The following is a 17900-nucleotide window of genomic DNA, read 5'->3' as shown; positions in this document are numbered from 1 at the left end:
TACCAGACAATACACAGATACAGTTAGTTATTAAAAATAGTGTATTACTTATAGAGGATTAACTGAATCCAACAGAACAGAAAGAGTTCAGAAATAAAATTCTGTGTAGGGATTTAAAATAAAATAAAGGTGGCATTTTAAATTAGCAGCAAAGGGAAAAATGGTTTTGGAATAATTGGCTATCCATTTCAAAAAGTATATATGTGTATTAGATCTGCAATTGTACCACACACACAAAAAGATGTCAAATACATTATTTAAATATAAAAATTAACACTCTTGTAGAAGGAAAGAATATATACTTGGGATTGAAAAGGTTCTTTCATGCATGATAAAAATATAATTTCATCTATAAAGGGGGAAAAATGACAGTCAATTGAAATGTAAAACTTAAGACAAAAAAGACAATACAAAATTAAATGGCAGAGCAACAAATATTTGCAACTTATGTAACAAAAACTTACTATCCTTTATATGTAATATAACCTCGACAAACACACAGAGCTTTTGTTTCTTTTATTCACTACTTTATATGCAGGACCTAGAAGAGTGCCTGGTACACAGCTGATAGTTATTGAAATAAATGATTATCAGAAAAGTATTACAAGTCATTAAAACAAATACATGAGGAGAAAAATTAGCAACAATACAAATGGGCAAAAAAATTCAAATGACTAAAAAGTATATGGAAGTAAAACCTCACTAATAAATATGTGAAAACAAAAATATATATGAAATGTACAGAATTATTTACCCACCAGACTAACAAAGATTAAATGGTAGAAACACTCAGCACTGGGTAGGTTGTGGAGAAGACACGCCTATCACTGAGCGAACATAATAAAATGTATTTGCAGGACAATGTGGCATAACCTCTCAAATTTATAAATGTGTATAATGTTGGATCCAGCTTTAACTTAAAAATTTAACTCACAGAATACTCCTGTAAGTATGAAAAAATAATATAGCCAAAACGTTCTCTTTTATGATCAGTGTAGAACAACTCAGCTGTCCATCAAGTCATGGACTATACTCACATAATAGGAAACCATGGCAGACATTAAAAAGAATGTCTATACAACACAACACGAAAACAGCTCCAGAATAGCTTCCATAAAATAAATGCATTTTTATTTTAAAATCTAAACATGTATTAAATAATTTTAAAAATATATAAACAAGTATATATATCTACACTTATAAACATCTAGAATTCATACTAAATTGTCAAGAGTAGTTACACTTGGGGAGTCTTCTACTTTATACACTTCTACAAAGAATAAAAATCCTCATAACAACTGAAAATTAACTTTGTAATTTAAAAACAAATAAAATGCAAAGTCAGAAAAGGAAGGCTTACCTCTGGCCTAACTTCATAATTCTGGCCCTTCACAAAACCAGAAATCACTTTAATCACACCAAGGGAAGCTTGGCCTAATTTATCTTGTTTAAACAGTTCCTTTACTGCCGCACAACACATTTCAGATATCTGAAAAATAAAACGTGACACTCAGCCAGTGTTTCTCAACCTCGGCACCACTGGCATTTTAAGCCAGACAATTCGCTGTGCGGGGAGGGGCTGTCCTGTGCATGGTGGGAAGTTTAGAAGTCCCCTAGCCTTTACCCACTAGATGCCAGTAGTAGCCACAGCAGGGGTGACAATCGAAACTGCGCGCAGACACAGCCTCACATTCCCCGGAGGGCGAAACCACCCCCTGCTCAGAACCACCACACTAAACTTACGTTCAAAGAATTTTCTTAAAGAGACAGTGTTTAACAAAGTGACACTATTTTAGCAATAAATAATAGCACCAAAAGTTCTGAGAAAAAAAATAATAATCACAAGGTCTAGAATTTTGTGTTCAGGTGACAGCAACAATCACTTAGCAACCCACCGACTTTGACGTGTCATTCATGAGCGGGACAATCAATACAATGATGTTGTTGTGAAAGTTGAAATGAGGTAGTGCCACCAACAGCTCACACAGGCTCCTCACAGCCACTTCCGCCAGTCCTTTGTACGCCTTTAAGGAAACCACATTACTTTTCTTCAGTTTCCTTTGCTTCCAGTCTAATCAAAAGATAACTGTAGTTATTTTACTCATTCATCAAAGCTTCAACTAGTTAGCTTTTTTCACAGGAATATGCAATAATACACTGTGCAAATTCATAAACGAGCTGTGCCCACCCTTAGACACAAGTACAAACATCATCGTTAAAATGTATCTGCCGTCATCCACCCTCCGCCTCTAACCATAATGTTAAGAACTTTGGCTTTCTATACATTTTAAAAGATGTATCATTGAAGGAAAAGGGTCTCAGGGATAAATCAGGGCAGGGGGAGACAGAGAGCTGGATACCTTAAGGAATCCCTGGGCTGGGCTCTACCAGGCTTTCCCCCAAACACTAGATTACAAGTCAAGGAGCCTGGGTTCAAATCCTAGCCATCCATTAATTGGCTAGTGAACATAAGCAAGCTCCAGATTCTGAGCCCCGGTCTCTTCCACGTTCCAAAAATTCTGGAGAATCTAAAACATTATTTCTCCTGACTTCTTGCTAATGCTCACTGTGGTATCTTTACCCAGGAGGCTCAGAGATTTAAATTTTTCTTCAGAACAGCCGATGATTCACAGTACCTCTTTTCTTTTTTTTTTAAAAGATTTTATTTATTTGACAGAGAGAGAGCACGCACGAGTAGGGGGAGCGGCAGGCAGAGGGAGAAGCAGGCTCCCCGCTGAGCAGAGACCTGACATGAGGCTCGATCGCAGGACCCTGGGATCATGACCTGAGCCAAAGGCAGACGCTTAACTGACTGAGCCATCCAGGTGCCCCGCAGTACCTCTTCTAGAAATTTCTACATACTCTGCTACCATAACGTAGCATCTTGAATATGGAAATACACTGGTTTTTCTAGAGTAGGTTCAACACTTTCCTCTACATCATACACAACCAGAGATGAGAAAGACACTACAGATGACAGTGCCTGTGTTTTAAACTTGCTTCTCATATATATGAGTTTTCCTCAAACAGGCTGTATCCATCTTAAGAACCATCTCTTCTATTTACTTAAAGCTGACGAGATTTCATAACAGATGAATAAACAACATGTGGTACATATACAGAATGGAATATTATTCAGCCTTAGAAAGGAAGGAAATTTTGACACATGCTACGAGAATCTTGAAGACATTATGCTAAGTGAAATAAGCGAGTCACAAAAGGACAAATATTGTATAATTCTACTAATGTGAGGTTCCTAGAGTAGTCAGATCCATATTCATTTCAAATTAGAAAGCAGAATGGTGGCTGCCACGGGCGGGCAGAGAACTTCAGCTGGGGAAGGTGAAGAAACACTGCGGATGCACAGTGGTGACAGCGGTATGACACTGGGCTTACTGACTGCCACACAACCGTATGCTTTAAAAATTGTTAGAATGATAAATTTTATGCTATGTTTTACCGTAACTGTTTTAAAACTTAAAAAAAAAAAAAAAGACTTCATAATGGTTCCACCAACTTAGAAAAGGCCTACACCTGCATGGTGTGATATGGAGGCCACCAGCCACATGTGACAACTGAGTACTTGAACTGTGGCTGGTCCAAATGCAGAGGTGCTCTAAGTGTGAGATATGCATCAGATTTTGAATTTAGGACAAAAAAAGGAATGTAAAATACCTAATTTTTAAAACTGATTACATGTTGAAATAATTTGTTGAAATAGTAATAATATACATAGTAATATCATTGCTTTTTACTTTTTTTTTCTTAGTGTGGTTATGTATTTTTCGAGTGACGTATGTGTCTCATGTTCTATTTCTCTTGGAAATAGAAGCTCCCAGGCCTTGGAATGTATGCTCCTAAGTAGGCTCCAGTTGGGAGGCCAGAGCATAGAAGCAACATCCATGGCACCGGCCCCCGCCCCCACCCCCACCCTCAACCCTACCCTTACCATCTCCTTCCTGCCCTCACTGAGCCAACAGGATTTGGTAGTCCTGTTCCAGCTGAGACAGCAACTGGGTGAGCCTTAGGCCCATTACTGAGTAAAGGAGCTCAACTAAGTAAAGTGAAAGCACCTGACCTAGGCAACTGAATTTCTTCTCCATTCATGCTCCAATTTTCAAATGCCCTTCCTTTTCTGAACGACGAAAAAGAGAATAAAGGTTTGATGGAAGAGTTTATCATCCAGTATGATGGATTCCATCTAAGTCCATTTTCAAGGCACTAATTTCATCCATTTCAAGTCATCCTTCTCCCCTAACTACCGTCTCCAAATAAAAACCAGCAGCATAAATTTCTACCATTCACAAATTCAAGAAACATACTTACTAGGGAAAGGCCTGGAGCAACAATAATACTAACAGTCGATCAATACAGGGCCTATACAGGCCAGTCACAGTTGTAAGCACCTTTCATGTATAAACTGATTTACTTCTCACAACAATCCTATGCAATAAGTACTATTATTTATAAACAGAAAAATGAAATGATTTGCCTACCACATGGGTAGTTGAGGAGAGGGCCCAGATTTGAACCCAGGAAGTCGGACTATAGACTCCGCTCTTGATAACATGCTATACTGACTCTTGCCACAGAGCACAGAATATAGAACTCACCTTCCTGACCAAAGCTACGTATGTTACGTATTTTTAAAATGTTTACTGGGACGTCTGGGTGGCTCAGTCGTTAAGCGTCCGCCTTCAGCTCAGGGCGTGATCCCAGGGTGCTAGGATCGAGCCCCACAACGGGCTCTCTGCTCCGCAGGGAGCCTGCTTCTTCCTCTCCCACTCCCCCTGCTTGTGTTCCCTCTCTCGCTGGCTGTTTCTCCCTCTGTCAAACAAATAAATAAAATCTTTAAAAATAAAAATAAAAAAATAAAAATAAAATGTTTACTATACCTTTAATCATTTGCTCCAGATTTTCCAAATAAAATTTATATTGGCTAACCAGGCCTTCTTCAAATTCTCTTAACTTTTGGGTTTCTTTGCGGATCTGAAAAAAATCAAAAAGACCACTCATTTTTTAAAATCAAAATAACAAAATCCTTAAATTAGCACAAAATGTGAGTGCCTAGTATATATCCAATCCTATAAAAACAAACAGAAAAAACCCTATTTTTCCCATCTCTAGCTCTCCAAAATGTTCAACTTATTTTGTATGGTAATTGTATCTATCATTACCTTGGTAGATTTTTCTGCTTCTGTCAGGGGTCGTATTTTATATGAAGGAGTAATGTCTTTAAATAACTCCAACAGGGAAATTATCACCAGCTTTCGAACAGTAACAGCCACATCAGGATCCTGTTCCGTCAGCATGGAACGTATTTCTTTCAATTTTTTAATCTGTTAAAGAAATAACAATAAAGAAATATTTGACGAACTACTACTGCTTGCTGGGTATCTTGAGAAGCAATCCTCTGGCTGGTTAGCAACATCTGCCACAGCAGGGGGTAGGACAAACATGGCACCACCGATTCACTGTCCCTAACGTGTGTGAGCATGAGGCTCCAGAGCTGGAAGACTCAGATTCCAACCCAGCAGCGGTTAAAATCGTAACAAATTTACTTGAATTTTTAAAGGCTCAATTTTTCCACTGTAAAATAAAATCAACAGTTCTTCTCTTTATGGTTTTATAATGATTAAATGAGATAATACAGGTGAGAAATATTCCAAATTTCCCTAACTCCTTTCCAGATCTTCCCTCACTTTGTTAAAAAAGAATAAGTACTACTCCAAAACATAACCACCTGAAATTTTACTACTTTATTGTTCAATAAATATATTCACAGTAGGAAGACGGGAACAGCAATATCAACAGGAACAACGGTACCACTTTACATGACTTCACGTATATTTGATTATCTAATCCTCACAACAAAGTGTTTTAAAATAGGTACCATCCCCTTTTTAGAGATGAAGAAAATGAGTCTTGGGTAAAAGGACTTACCCAACGTCTAACAGTATCCCAGGTTTTTTGAGTCCACGTGTTGTAACCATGACCATCTCCACCACTGTTGATAATTCATAATAACTCTGACCTATTTCACTTAACATATTTTCCACTTACAAGTACTCCTGAACTAATCTCACTGACTTTTGTGTAGCATGTTCCTTATTAAAAATCCTGTCAATCAGTCAAGCAAATTTGCAAGTAGGTTCCTTCTCCCTCATGCAATTAATTGTTACACTTACCACTTTCAGAGTTACAACATTAAGTCCAATATCTACATTCATTCATTCATTCATTCATTCATTCATTTGAGAGAGAGATAGGGGAGGGAGGCAGGGGGAGAGACAGAATCTTAAGCAGGCTCCACATCCAGCACAGAGCTAGAGCCACGATCCTGAGTCATGACCTGAGCTAAAATCAAGAGTCACACGCTGAACCAACTGAGCCACCCAGACGCCCCTCAATACCTTCATTTAGAGATGAGGAAAATAAGACTCAGAGAGTTTAAGTGACTTTTCTAAGATTACAGAAAAAATTAAGTTCAGATGCAGGATTAGACTAAGATTCTGTCTATTCTTATTCTACCTCAGTCACTGTGTTTTAATGCTTTTCCTTTTTGTACATGCTTATAGATAATAAGGTAATCTTAAAATATTAGACATTTACCCCATATCTAATATGAACAGCTCAAAGAAATTAGTACTACTTACGTTACTTTCTGGGTCTCCTAATATGGCAGATCCCAAGGCTGCAATATGCATTTTCTTCTCCTCTAGTTTCTTCCTTCTCTCAATCAAATGTTCTTCTAATGTCAGTTCTCGAATGGGATCTTCAATGATCTCTGAAACAGATTAGATTTCCCCTCTTAAACATTTATTTACAAGTATCCAAGAACCTTAATCAATACAATAATATTCTTATAGTAACAAATAATAAAAATAATAACTTTTATTGAACACTTGCCATGGAACAAGATTACTACATATGATCCTCTCAAAAATGCTATGAGGCAAGTACAATCATCATATCCATTTTGTACATAGAAAATGAGGCAAAGGGAGAGTAACTTGCTTATACTCCTAAACCTGGTAGAAATGGAATTCAAAACCCAGGTAGTCTGACCCAAGAGCTCATATTTTTAACTACTATGCTAATAAACTTATAATAATCCCCATGAATTAAGGGAAAAATCAACCTGATTTAGGTTTTAAAAAGTACAGAATATTCTCCCTTTGTTTTCAACTTTGTACAATCCTTTGCACTATAGAAAATATGTCCACTTTAAGAAAAGAAATTGATAGGGAACTAGATTTAATAAACATGCAAACATAATCTCTAATGAGCCAGTGAAGGATTACTGAAAACAATTAGTTGACCTGTAATCTCATTTACACCATTAATGAGGTTTGCTAAGCTAAAGCAAAAATTTAACCAGTTTGTTCTATTGCAAATTCCAAATATAATTTCAAACCATAAAATATGTTTTCAGTTTAACTTTGATTGCAACTATCTTAGATATTAGAAACCCACATTCAATTATCTAAAACAGACATATACACAGACATATATAACAACTCTAAGAAAGAAGTGAAATGATTTCATATCACAGAATCATTTTGCAATTTCAAGCTAAAAAGTTAATATTTATAGGCAGGTCCTTCACTTAAAATTAAAAAGAATTCAAAAATGGTAATAATTTACAAGACTCTTCATGCTTGTCTAGACTTTACAAACATAACTGCACACAATTTTCCAAAATAAAGAGCAACAAAGAATCAAATTTCACAAGGTGAGACTTTCAACATGTGGGAAAATGTTCAAATGACGTTGAAATGACCAGTACTCTAAAATACACGTTTCAGATTTTATCTAAAACTCAGTCACATTAACTATTACGCAAAAAAATGTAATTCTCAATTAACACTTTAACAACTACAAAAACATATTCCATTACCTTCCTCAAGTTCCAGCTCTTCTTGATCCTCTTCACCTTGGTTACTGTCTGTAACTGTATGGAAAACATTTATATTAAAAAATCTGACAATATACTTAAGTGATAAAACTACAGAGAAAAGCAGGAAAGTCATTACTATAAAACTCTGTAGTTACTTTTGTGAGGAGGAAGCAATTAATGATTGAGGGGAGCACAGAGGAAGTTTCTGGGTGCTGGCAGCATTTATTTCTTAACCAGATAGTTTTATGAGTGTGTTTTTTTGTGATAAACCACATAACTTTGCAAGGCAACTCTGATTTCTAGACTTTTCTGTGTATTTTATCTCACAAGAAAAAAGATACATGTAAGTAAAGAAAGCTAATAAAGGATAACTAATATTCTAATTTTAGAAACAAGAGTATTTGGTGAAAATAACTCTGAAAAGAATATCACCTCAACATTGTAGCTTCAGCTATACTCAGGATACAACAGAAATCTGAGATAACCATCTGTATTTCTGGCCAAAATCATCAAGCTTGCTATATGACTAATTGCAGCTACTCCCTATTTTGTAGGTAAAAGTAAAAATAAAATTAAATCTTGAGTGAAAAAAATGTGATAATATTAGTAAGGAGCTAAAATTTTTATTAATACACTGGCTGACTGTTAGATTTACCTGGCTTCTCCCTGGTCTGTGGGATTATACCACTTTTATCCTTGATAGGAAGTAAGTGAATCAGTTCCTTCTCTGGTGCAGTTTGCAGAGTTCTTGGAATTTTTTCATATTTATCTATAACATGCTCATGCTTTCGTTTCTTGGCGTGAACAGGTTCACTGCAGAAAAAAAAATTCCAGTTTTAATGCATTTAATTGTAATTGTAATGTAATTTAATGTATTTAAAAAGGAATCCAGAGATCATTTAAAAAGTACAGAAAAGTAAACTACTAGCCAAACCTCCAAAAGGTATAAAGAAAAAATAAAAATAAAAAATAAAAAAACAGGTACATAGATATTAACACCTAGACCAGGCAAATAGTAAATGAATAAAAGAACCGTATAGTCTACCCCAAAGACTACAGCTGCATGTAGTTTTCCCTTCAGATGCAAAACGGAAGTGAAAGTTACAGCAGATTCTTTTTGAAAACTATTCCACAGAGCCAAGGGTGACATCATGCTATTCTACTTTCCCAAAAACCCTGAGACCATTGCATGGGCTTAGTTACAAAGATCTAGGTTTAAATTTCAGATCCACTACTTGTGATTGCAGGAAACATCAGTTTCCTCTGTAAATGGGTATAATACCTCCCCAATAGGGTAACAAGGACTGAGATCGTAGCTGTTACGAACTCAAGACTGTTCTGCCAATTCCCCAAACACAGTACTACATTCTTCCCCGGTGCACTCTTCTTCACTATTCAGACTCAAAAGAAATAAAGATGTACGCTAAATAAAATCGGTTTGTTTTATTCATGAACTTCCTTTATTTAGGAAATAAACCAAGCCACAGGGTTTATTCTCTCATGTTCCCTGCACTAACCACCTAACTAAAATTCAGAATCAAGTTTTTAACAGTGAAAGGATGTGAATGTTTATAATCTAAATGAAATATTACCTAGAAGAAAGATCTCTCGTTAGAAAAGATGCTCTTTGTCCCAAGTCTCTCATTAACTGCAAGTCATCTTCATCCATCATATCCAAAGGAAGGGCTTCCTCTTCTTCCTCCTCTTCCCTCTCAATCCTTTTACCTGTTCCAACAACAACAACAACAACAAAATCAGAAACAGGTATTAGAGGTATAGAACTCTGCGTTTTTGTGTCAACAAGAGGAAAAGTTTATGCTTTTCCAGTATGTCAACTCGCTGTTTCTAAATGGAAGTACTAATAACACGTTGGGCCAGACAGCTCTTTGCTCTATTGGGGTGTCTTGAGCTAGGCAAAATGCTCGCATCTCCAACCCCTGAAATCTAAATGCCAGGAGCCTTCCCAGGTCACTGTCACAACCAAAAAATAAAATGCCTCCACACAGTCTGCAATGTCTTTCAGCGCATGCAAGAACCAATGATTTAGCCGCTTCACTCCTTCTGGTCCCCAGTGACTCTCACTTCCATTCCACTTCAGCCACCCGCTCCACGGGCCACATCCCAAACTTTGGTGCTCACCCCACTTCCCTGACCACAACGGTTTGTCCTTCCAGCGCTCATTTGGTTACTTCCACTGCACTTCTGTGACCAAATATATAGACCTTCAATCCTCTGACCACTCTACTTCTATCTTCCATTGTGTTCTATCTTCACTCCTGCGCTTCTGCTGCATGGTTATCATTTTTTTTAAAGATTTTATTTATTTATTTGACAGAGGTAGAGACAGCCAGCAAGAGAGAAAACACAAGCAGGGGGAGTGGGAGAGGAAGCAGGCTCCCAGCAGAAGAGCCTGATGTGGGGTTCGATCCCAGAACACGGGGATCACGCCCTGAGCCGAAGGCAGACACTTAATGACTGAGCCACTCAGGCGCCCCTATCATTTCAACTGCCCTCTTGCCAATATCCTTAACTACCTTCCCTTCTACAGTTTAGGCACTTACATCTAACAAATCTCCAAATAATCACTCTTAACTTCTCCCTCTGTCCCTCACTTTCTCTTTTTTATTTTTTTTTATATATATATTTTTTAAAGATTTTATTTATTTATTTGACAGAGATAGAGACAGCCAGCGAGAGAGGGAACACAAGCAGGGGGAGTGGGAGAGGAAGAAACAGGCTCATAGTGGAAGAGCCTGATGTGGGGCTCGATCCCATAACGCCGGGATCATGCCCTGAGCCGAAGGCAGACGCTTAACCGCTGTGCCACCCAGGCGCCCCTCACTTTCTCTTTTTTAAAATAAAAATAAATGTCTACTAAGTGCCAAGCACTGCTCCAAGTGCTAAGGATTCATGACCAAGACAATCTTAGCATCTTCCCTAACAGAATTTACGATTCTCCTTGACTCCAAGAACACTCATAAATATTGCCATACAAATGTACACACTGCACAGAATGGGACTCCTACCTACTTTAAATGAGCTTCCCATTTCTCAAAAGTGACCAGCAACTGGTTTATTTCCCTGATCAGCTTTCTCTCTTCCTTCGCCTTTTCAAATCTTTTCTCTAACACCACACTTCTAACCCCGTCACCTACCTCCCTTCCTAATCCTCAGAGGAGCTAACTTCCTCCATCAAAGAAAAGAAAAGCCAGAAGCGAAGCTAGAAACTCCTGCAATTTTCCGTACTGAATTCAACAGCATCTGCATCCATCTCTTCCATTTTCCTTCTCATAACATTGGGAGAGTGCCTCTCCTCCTGGACTCTGGATCCCAAAACTTCCTGCCTTCTCTTGCCTTGTTCTATCATTTAAGCCCTCTCTCCCTTATATCTTCACTCTCTAATCCATTAAGTTCTTTATATCAGCATTTTAAGATGGTCAAGTCATTCTCCAGTGGACAAGCTGTCAATCTACACTTCACAGATCATGGACAGGCTATAGCTCTGTCAGTCTTGACAGCTGTATAGTATCCCACCATAGATAAACAACATTTATGTCATTTAACAATTCCTGTTGAACATCTTATTTTCAATTTTTGATCATGGTGGCATTTTTGTTTGCTATTATTAATAATGTTGAAATGAGCACACTTGGAAATATATTCTTGGCAAAGTTTTTCAAATACAATCATAGACTAAATTCCTAACAGTAAGACTGTTAGGTCAAAGTCAAAGCATTTTCTTAAAAGCTTTTTCTGTGATAGTGTGTATGAGTTTATAAATATATTTTTCCTCCTTTTTATTCAAATGGTATAAGCATCTCATACATGTGGCAAGAACCTGTAATTTCAAGTGAATGAAAGCATCAAAACACACTACTTTTCACCTTGTTTTTTAAAACTAACTATTTTGTAGACTATTTCATGTTGGAACATAAAGAGTTTCCTTCTTTCTTTAAACACCCTTCTGATTTGTAAGACACTGTACAGTTCTGGTTTTCTTCCTAATTCTCTGGCTCCTCCTCAAACCCCATTACAGGTTTTGTTCATCCACCCATTTCTTAAATGCTGGGGTTCCTTAAAATTCTTTCTTGGCTCTCTTGTTCTCACACTACACAGTCTTCACATTGATTTTACCCATGTCTAAGGCTTCAATTACCATCTACATGCAGGTTAATCCCCAAAGCTGTTCTCTCTAACCCAGATACTCTTGTTCCCAACTGCCTGATAGACTTCATTTAGATGCTCCACGTGTAAAAATGAATATTTTGCTTTTTATACATAATTATTAACACATCACATTTTTAAAATTCTACTGAATTTTAGATAGAAGAGATATTAAAAAGCATGTAACTCAACCAACACTTTTTTTTTTTTAACAGATGAAATAACTGGAAATTAAGTGACCAATTAAGGCCACTTTGCTAACAACAAAATTAAGAGAAAAACCCAAGTTTCCTGACTTCTAATCCAACAACCTTTTCTACATCACAATAATATGTAGCCAAGGGATCAAACAAAATAGGTCAGGTTTAAGAGAATGAGATATACATGGGAAGACTGAACAGTCAGGCACAATCAAATATGAATACCCTGAAAGTGGCAATAACATTGTAGAGGAACTGGTCTGACTCAAAATGGTCATATTCCTTACCTTTTTTGAGTACTTTGGAGTTCTTGGATAGTTTTACAAAAGAATAGCCCTGACAGTTACAGCTCAATTTCACTCCAAGTTTCCATATGAAAAGAAAGCCAGAAGTTGAGAAAACTAAGTGAACCTTGGCAACACTGTGAAGAATGCCCCAGAGAAAAACTATGTTCTTACCTTAGCTAACTGCCAGTGAATGGGAAAGTGGCAGTGCTGGCATGCTCCTCAACATTTATTTACACAGCTACTCTCAGTTTGTTTTCCCAAGTATTCTATCTTCAGATCTGCTTTCTAGACAAACTAAAAGCAGAGGCTAGCTCTTTCTCACAATGAATACTATACTCTAATGTTTTCTCATTCGGACTGTGATAAAGCACATAGGACTACTATCCTTACTCTTGGGAAGATCTGAAAACAAGAGTGATTACTAGAAAGCAATGTTATTTCATGAATATTTAGAACGAATCAATGGAAACTACAGGACATGAATGCTTTCACAATTACCTACCTGGTCGTTTTTCCTTTGGGTCTTCCAGTGGGATCGGTTTCTTAGACACAGCATCTTTTACAGCTTGCCTTAGTTTCCTCTGTTCTTTTCGGTACTTCTTGAGAGTGCTTTGTTGTTTAAATTGCTTATTTTTTAGCTTGTTTTCAAGTTTCACTTTACTAGTTTTTAGCAACTTCCGAAAGCTTGGGATCTGTTTTTTATTTCTTCTCTAGAAAACAACAAGAGTACTGCACACCCAGAAATTTTAATTGCATACTCAGAGCAAAACGTTGTCTTTAAAATAAGTGACATTCATATATCGCCTTACTGTTTGCAAAGTTCTCCAACATATTTGATTACAACAATCTAGTTAGGCAGTGATTGCTGTTACCTTCAAATAACTGATGAAAAAGCTAAGGCTGAAAGAGATTATAAGACCTGTCAAAGACCCCTAAACTAAGAAGAGCAAAACAGAATTCGAATCTTTGGAATTCAACGCTTGCTGGTAACCCCTCATTAAGAAATCCAAATCCCAGCTCTTATTTTCTGTGAGAACCGGGGCAAATCACTTAATTTTCTATCTCCTTACCCTTTAGGGAAAAAAAATGGATTCATCTCGAGTCCCATGACTCACATTAGAAACTCATTGAGAGCAGGACCCTGCTACCCATTTGTAAAATAAAGGGTTCGAAAGATGGTCTCTAAGAACCCTATTTAATGTCCGACACCCTACAGAAAGAAGACTCCGTGCTTGTCTCATCACGGCCCCCTGAAGCCAAGTGCACGTCCAGTGGGCAATCAAGAAAGCTCCAGATCTAAGTGCCGGGAAGCTGCAGCGCACAGACGGGAGGGAGCCCCGAATCTAAGCCACCGCCCCCTATACAAGAACAAAAAAATCGCCGAAAAACTACACGAGGCAACCACCGTCAGCCGAAGGAGCCCTAAGCCGCGGAGATCGGGCTCCTCAGGACGCTTACCGCCTTCATCCTTAAGTATGAAGAAAGTCCCGACACTACAGTTGCACCAAGGATGGAAGTAATCCAGGAATTGCGAGGCAGCAACACACGTGCCCCAACCCCTACACTGAGCAAAGCGGAAGGTTTCGCAGGTTCCGCCCCATCCTCCGCCGCCGGAAGTGGGGGGTGGCACTTCCGCGCGCAGCCTCGGCCGCGCGCCCTCTCGCGGCGCCAGACAGGTGGCACCCCGGAGAACGCGTAGGTGAACTTGCAGTGTCCCAGGGCGGCGTGCTGGCGGAAGGTGGGTGGCCCCGGGGGAACTTTACAAGGTCTGTGATTCCTGTGCTGTCGCCCAACTTCCTTTAAAGTCCTGAAGAAGTCGGGCTCCACCTTTCAGAAGGAAAGGGCTTGATTTTTATCAATCACCTTACTGCACGTCGTGCGTCTGCTCACGCAGCGTATCTCAGCTTTCTGTCAGAGATACTTGTGCAGTGGTTTTCCTCGGTCAGGGCTTGAGGGCAGGAAAGGCTTACTCCTTTTGTGTAATGCCTGCCCCCTCGACGGGCTCTCTGGGCGTGTTTGTGGAATGGCGAATGACGTCTCGTGACCTTCCAGAACTCAAAAGTCTCTTAATTCTTGATATTTTATTTTGAAACATCTCTTGGCTTCACTTTAACCATTGTCTGATAAAGAGGTATGTCGGTGAGACTCTGCATTTCAATATTTTGCAACTATTACCTTTGTGTAAATTTTACTGTCTTATTAATTCCACCAAAGTCATTAATTCCAACAGGAAGATTTATGTATTGCAGAAATATGATTTTCAAAATGTTTGTCCCGAAAGACTTTTTTTTCTGAATAAATTTAAGAATTCCACTTCAGTTTGTTTTTTTTTAAAGATGTTATTTATTTATTCATTCGACAGAGAGAGAGACAGCCAGCGAGAGAGGGAACACAGGCAGGGGGAGTGGGAGAGGAAGAAGCAGGCTCATAGTGGAGGAGCCTGATGTGGGGCTCGATCCCGTAACACTGGGATCACGCCCTGAGCCGAAGGCAGACGCTCAACCGCTGCACCACCCAGGTGCCCCCAGTTTATTTTTTAAAGAAGCAAAGTCTATGGTGCTTGAGCACATCTCTCCACCAACACTGGATCCCACTGTCCTAAGCCAGGTGGGAAAGCCAGGAGAGGCTCAGAAGTCTGAGCTCCCTGGTGGGTGTTAGTGTTAAAAAGATTGAGAAGAAAACTGCCAATTTCTGGGTTCCACTTCAGAGACCAAGAATCCCATTCTATCTGGAATTCTTTCCTTCCCTTCCAAGTTCACCAGTTTCCCCCGTTGTGCTCTCTTCTTCCACACACACTCTCGGAAACAGCAGAGCCTGTCCCACTGGAATATTACTTCATCAAACAAACTGAAAACATTAGCCTGTGTGCTCTTCCCAAGTGCCTAAATCCCTTCCCAAACGTAGCAATTTAGCTCTGGTCGCTCCCATCCTTCCAGGCTTCCCTTTAGTCTCTCCAAAGGTGAGGTATCCCTGCTTCCATTCAAAACAAATTTTCTCCCAGCTTTATCAGACTCCTGTATCACTAATTATCCCTTCTCTGTTTTCCCTCTCCAGTGGATTCTTCCCCTCAACCTATTAGCACATTCAAATCTCTTCCATAATTTTCTAATGACTATCTTTTTTTTAATTTTTCTTTATTTATTTGAGAGAGAACAAGTGGAGGGGAGGGGCAGAAGGAGAGGGAGAAGTTGACTCCCCACTGAGCAGGGAACCCCATGTGGGACTCTATCCCAGGACCCTGGGATCATGACCTGAGCTGAAGGCAGATGCTTAACCGACTAAGCCACCCAGGTGCCCCTGACTGTATCTCCTTTTAATTGGTCTTTCATTTTGCTCCTTCCCTGCTTGTCTTTATTTCCAAAAAAACTAGTATTCTGGTGTTTCCACTTCCTCTTTTCTATTATCAGCCCAAGTTTGTGCTAGGTTCTTGAGGAATTAAATCATAAGCTTGGCCCATTTTAAGTTTATAATCACCTTGAATCCCTAGATCATTTTTAAGCAATTGTTGCCAAGCTAAATCCCTCCCATTTTGAATTTGAGCAATCTATTCTTTGAACACAAACTTAAAAATGGAAGTTTATGTGATTCCTACTAATTTAATCTTAATGGATTCTCGATTCTATGGTCTCTAGCTTTGTGTCATTTCCCATTAACTCAACCCACTGGTAAACTCAGTTTGGGTTCTAAACTTTGAGTTCTAAACCCTGCTGACAGCTTGATTTCAGTGATGTCTAGGTCCTCTTGGATCCTCCAGAGCTTTCCTGAACACTTGGGCTAAGAGAGGTCCCTGGGCTACGCCAAACTAGCTACACAGAGATTGTACTCAGAGATTCCTGTGAGCCCTTTTGAGCAGTCTGTTAAGAACCCATCTGGATCTGCCCATAACATTCCACTGTCGCTCTCATTGGAGTCACTAAGAACCTCTAAATTGTTTTCCTTTTTAAGTGTGCACTAAGCTACATCATTTCTTTTTACTTTTTTTTTAAATTTCACTAGATCTTTCCATTGCATTTGATGCTACACATTTCTCCTTTCTCACATTACAGTGTCAGTGTCCTTGGCCCTCCTAACAACCTCTTCCCTGGGTTCTTGTCCCACCTCCATTCCTTCTTCCTCATGCCTCATCAATGTAGGTGATTCTCAGGGTTCTAGTCTGGGCCCACTTTTCTACTTCTCATTCTAGTTGCTTTTCCAGTGTGATGTCATCCATCTATACATTGCAAAAAGATTTCCAAATCCTTTGTCCGGTCCTTACCTCTCCCTCCAGGCTTCCATTTTACAGCTACCTCCTTCTGAACATCTCCACATAGTTACCATTGAACTTAAAATCCCCATGTTCAAAACCAAACTATTTTTTTCACTTGGACCTCTTCCAGTATTCTCTATTTCATTCATTTACCTACAGCTAGAATCCCAATATTCCAGAGATCTTGGGACACAAGCTAGGGCTTTCTTGACCATTCTCTATAATAAACTGATTTGAAAAATGTCACTAAATAAGCATGGAACAATAAGGCTTCTGGTGCTCCTGTCCCACAAGATAATTCACGTAAGTTGTAACAAGGGACCTTAAAACTAAAAGCACATAATAGGGGCGCCTGGGTGGCTCAGAGGTTAAGTGTCTGCCTTTGGCTCAGGTCATGATCCCAGGGTCCTAGGATCGAGCCCCATAACAGGCTCCCTGCTCAGCAGGGAGCCTGCTTCTCCCTCTGCCTCTGCCATGCCCCCTGCTTGTGATCTCTCTTTTGCTCATTCTGTGTCAAATAAATAAATAAAATCTTTAAAAAAATAAATAAATAAAAGCACATAATAGTCTCAAAGGAGATGTCATGTTTCCTAATGAGTAATTACTAAATGGTGCCAGATTATAAATGTAAATCTCCAAAATTCAGACATCAAGAATTCGAAAATACATATGTAATGGCCTCTTCCTTTAGCAATGTCACGATATAGTTGAGAAAGATAATTATGCATGACCAAATAGAGATTAATAGAAGAGTTTGTAGGGGTACTTGGGTGTCTCAGTCAGTTAAGCATCTGCCTTCGACTCAGGTCATGATCCCAGGATCCTGGGATAGAGCCCGACATTGGGCTCCCTGCTCTGCACATGTGCCTGCTTCTTCCATTGCCTGCTTCTTTGCCTGCTTATCCTTCTGCCTGCTGCTCTCCCTGCTTGTGCTGTCTGTCAAATTAAATATTTTTTTAAAAATAGAAGAGATTGTATAGGTGCTAAAAGAGAAAGAAAAGCTTGGGAAGAAATGACAGAGCAATATATACTTAAATGGACCCTTATAGAAAGGATAAAGTTCATATAGATGGGATAATATATTCTGAGCAAGATCACACAGG

At 38.9% G+C, this 17900-nt stretch overlaps 1 protein-coding gene across 1 annotated transcript in view; it reads right to left on the bottom strand.

Moving 5' to 3' along the window:
• Positions 1-14907, bottom strand: part of NOC3L (NOC3 like DNA replication regulator) — a 29312-nt gene extending 14405 nt beyond the window's left edge. The window contains exons 1-10 of the mRNA XM_045810052.2: positions 14010-14907; positions 13054-13261; positions 9493-9625; positions 8556-8713; positions 7901-7954; positions 6657-6787; positions 5178-5339; positions 4896-4989; positions 1896-2071; positions 1361-1489 (exon numbers count right to left, since the gene is read on the bottom strand). Coding sequence (XP_045666008.1) covers positions 1361-1489; positions 1896-2071; positions 4896-4989; positions 5178-5339; positions 6657-6787; positions 7901-7954; positions 8556-8713; positions 9493-9625; positions 13054-13261; positions 14010-14018 — 1254 coding nt within the window. The 5' untranslated portion in view covers positions 14019-14907. The remainder of the gene's footprint in view (positions 1-1360; positions 1490-1895; positions 2072-4895; positions 4990-5177; positions 5340-6656; positions 6788-7900; positions 7955-8555; positions 8714-9492; positions 9626-13053; positions 13262-14009) is intronic.
• Between the last annotated feature and the right edge of the window lie 2993 nt (positions 14908-17900).

Source organism: Ursus americanus, chromosome 6 (genome assembly GCF_024610735.1).
Source record: "Ursus americanus isolate L20-20 chromosome 6, mUrsAme1.1.p, whole genome shotgun sequence".
Taxonomy (NCBI): domain Eukaryota; kingdom Metazoa; phylum Chordata; class Mammalia; order Carnivora; family Ursidae; genus Ursus; species Ursus americanus.
The sequence above is the reverse complement of the archived record's forward strand: the minus strand, read 5'-3'. Positions and strand labels throughout refer to the sequence as shown.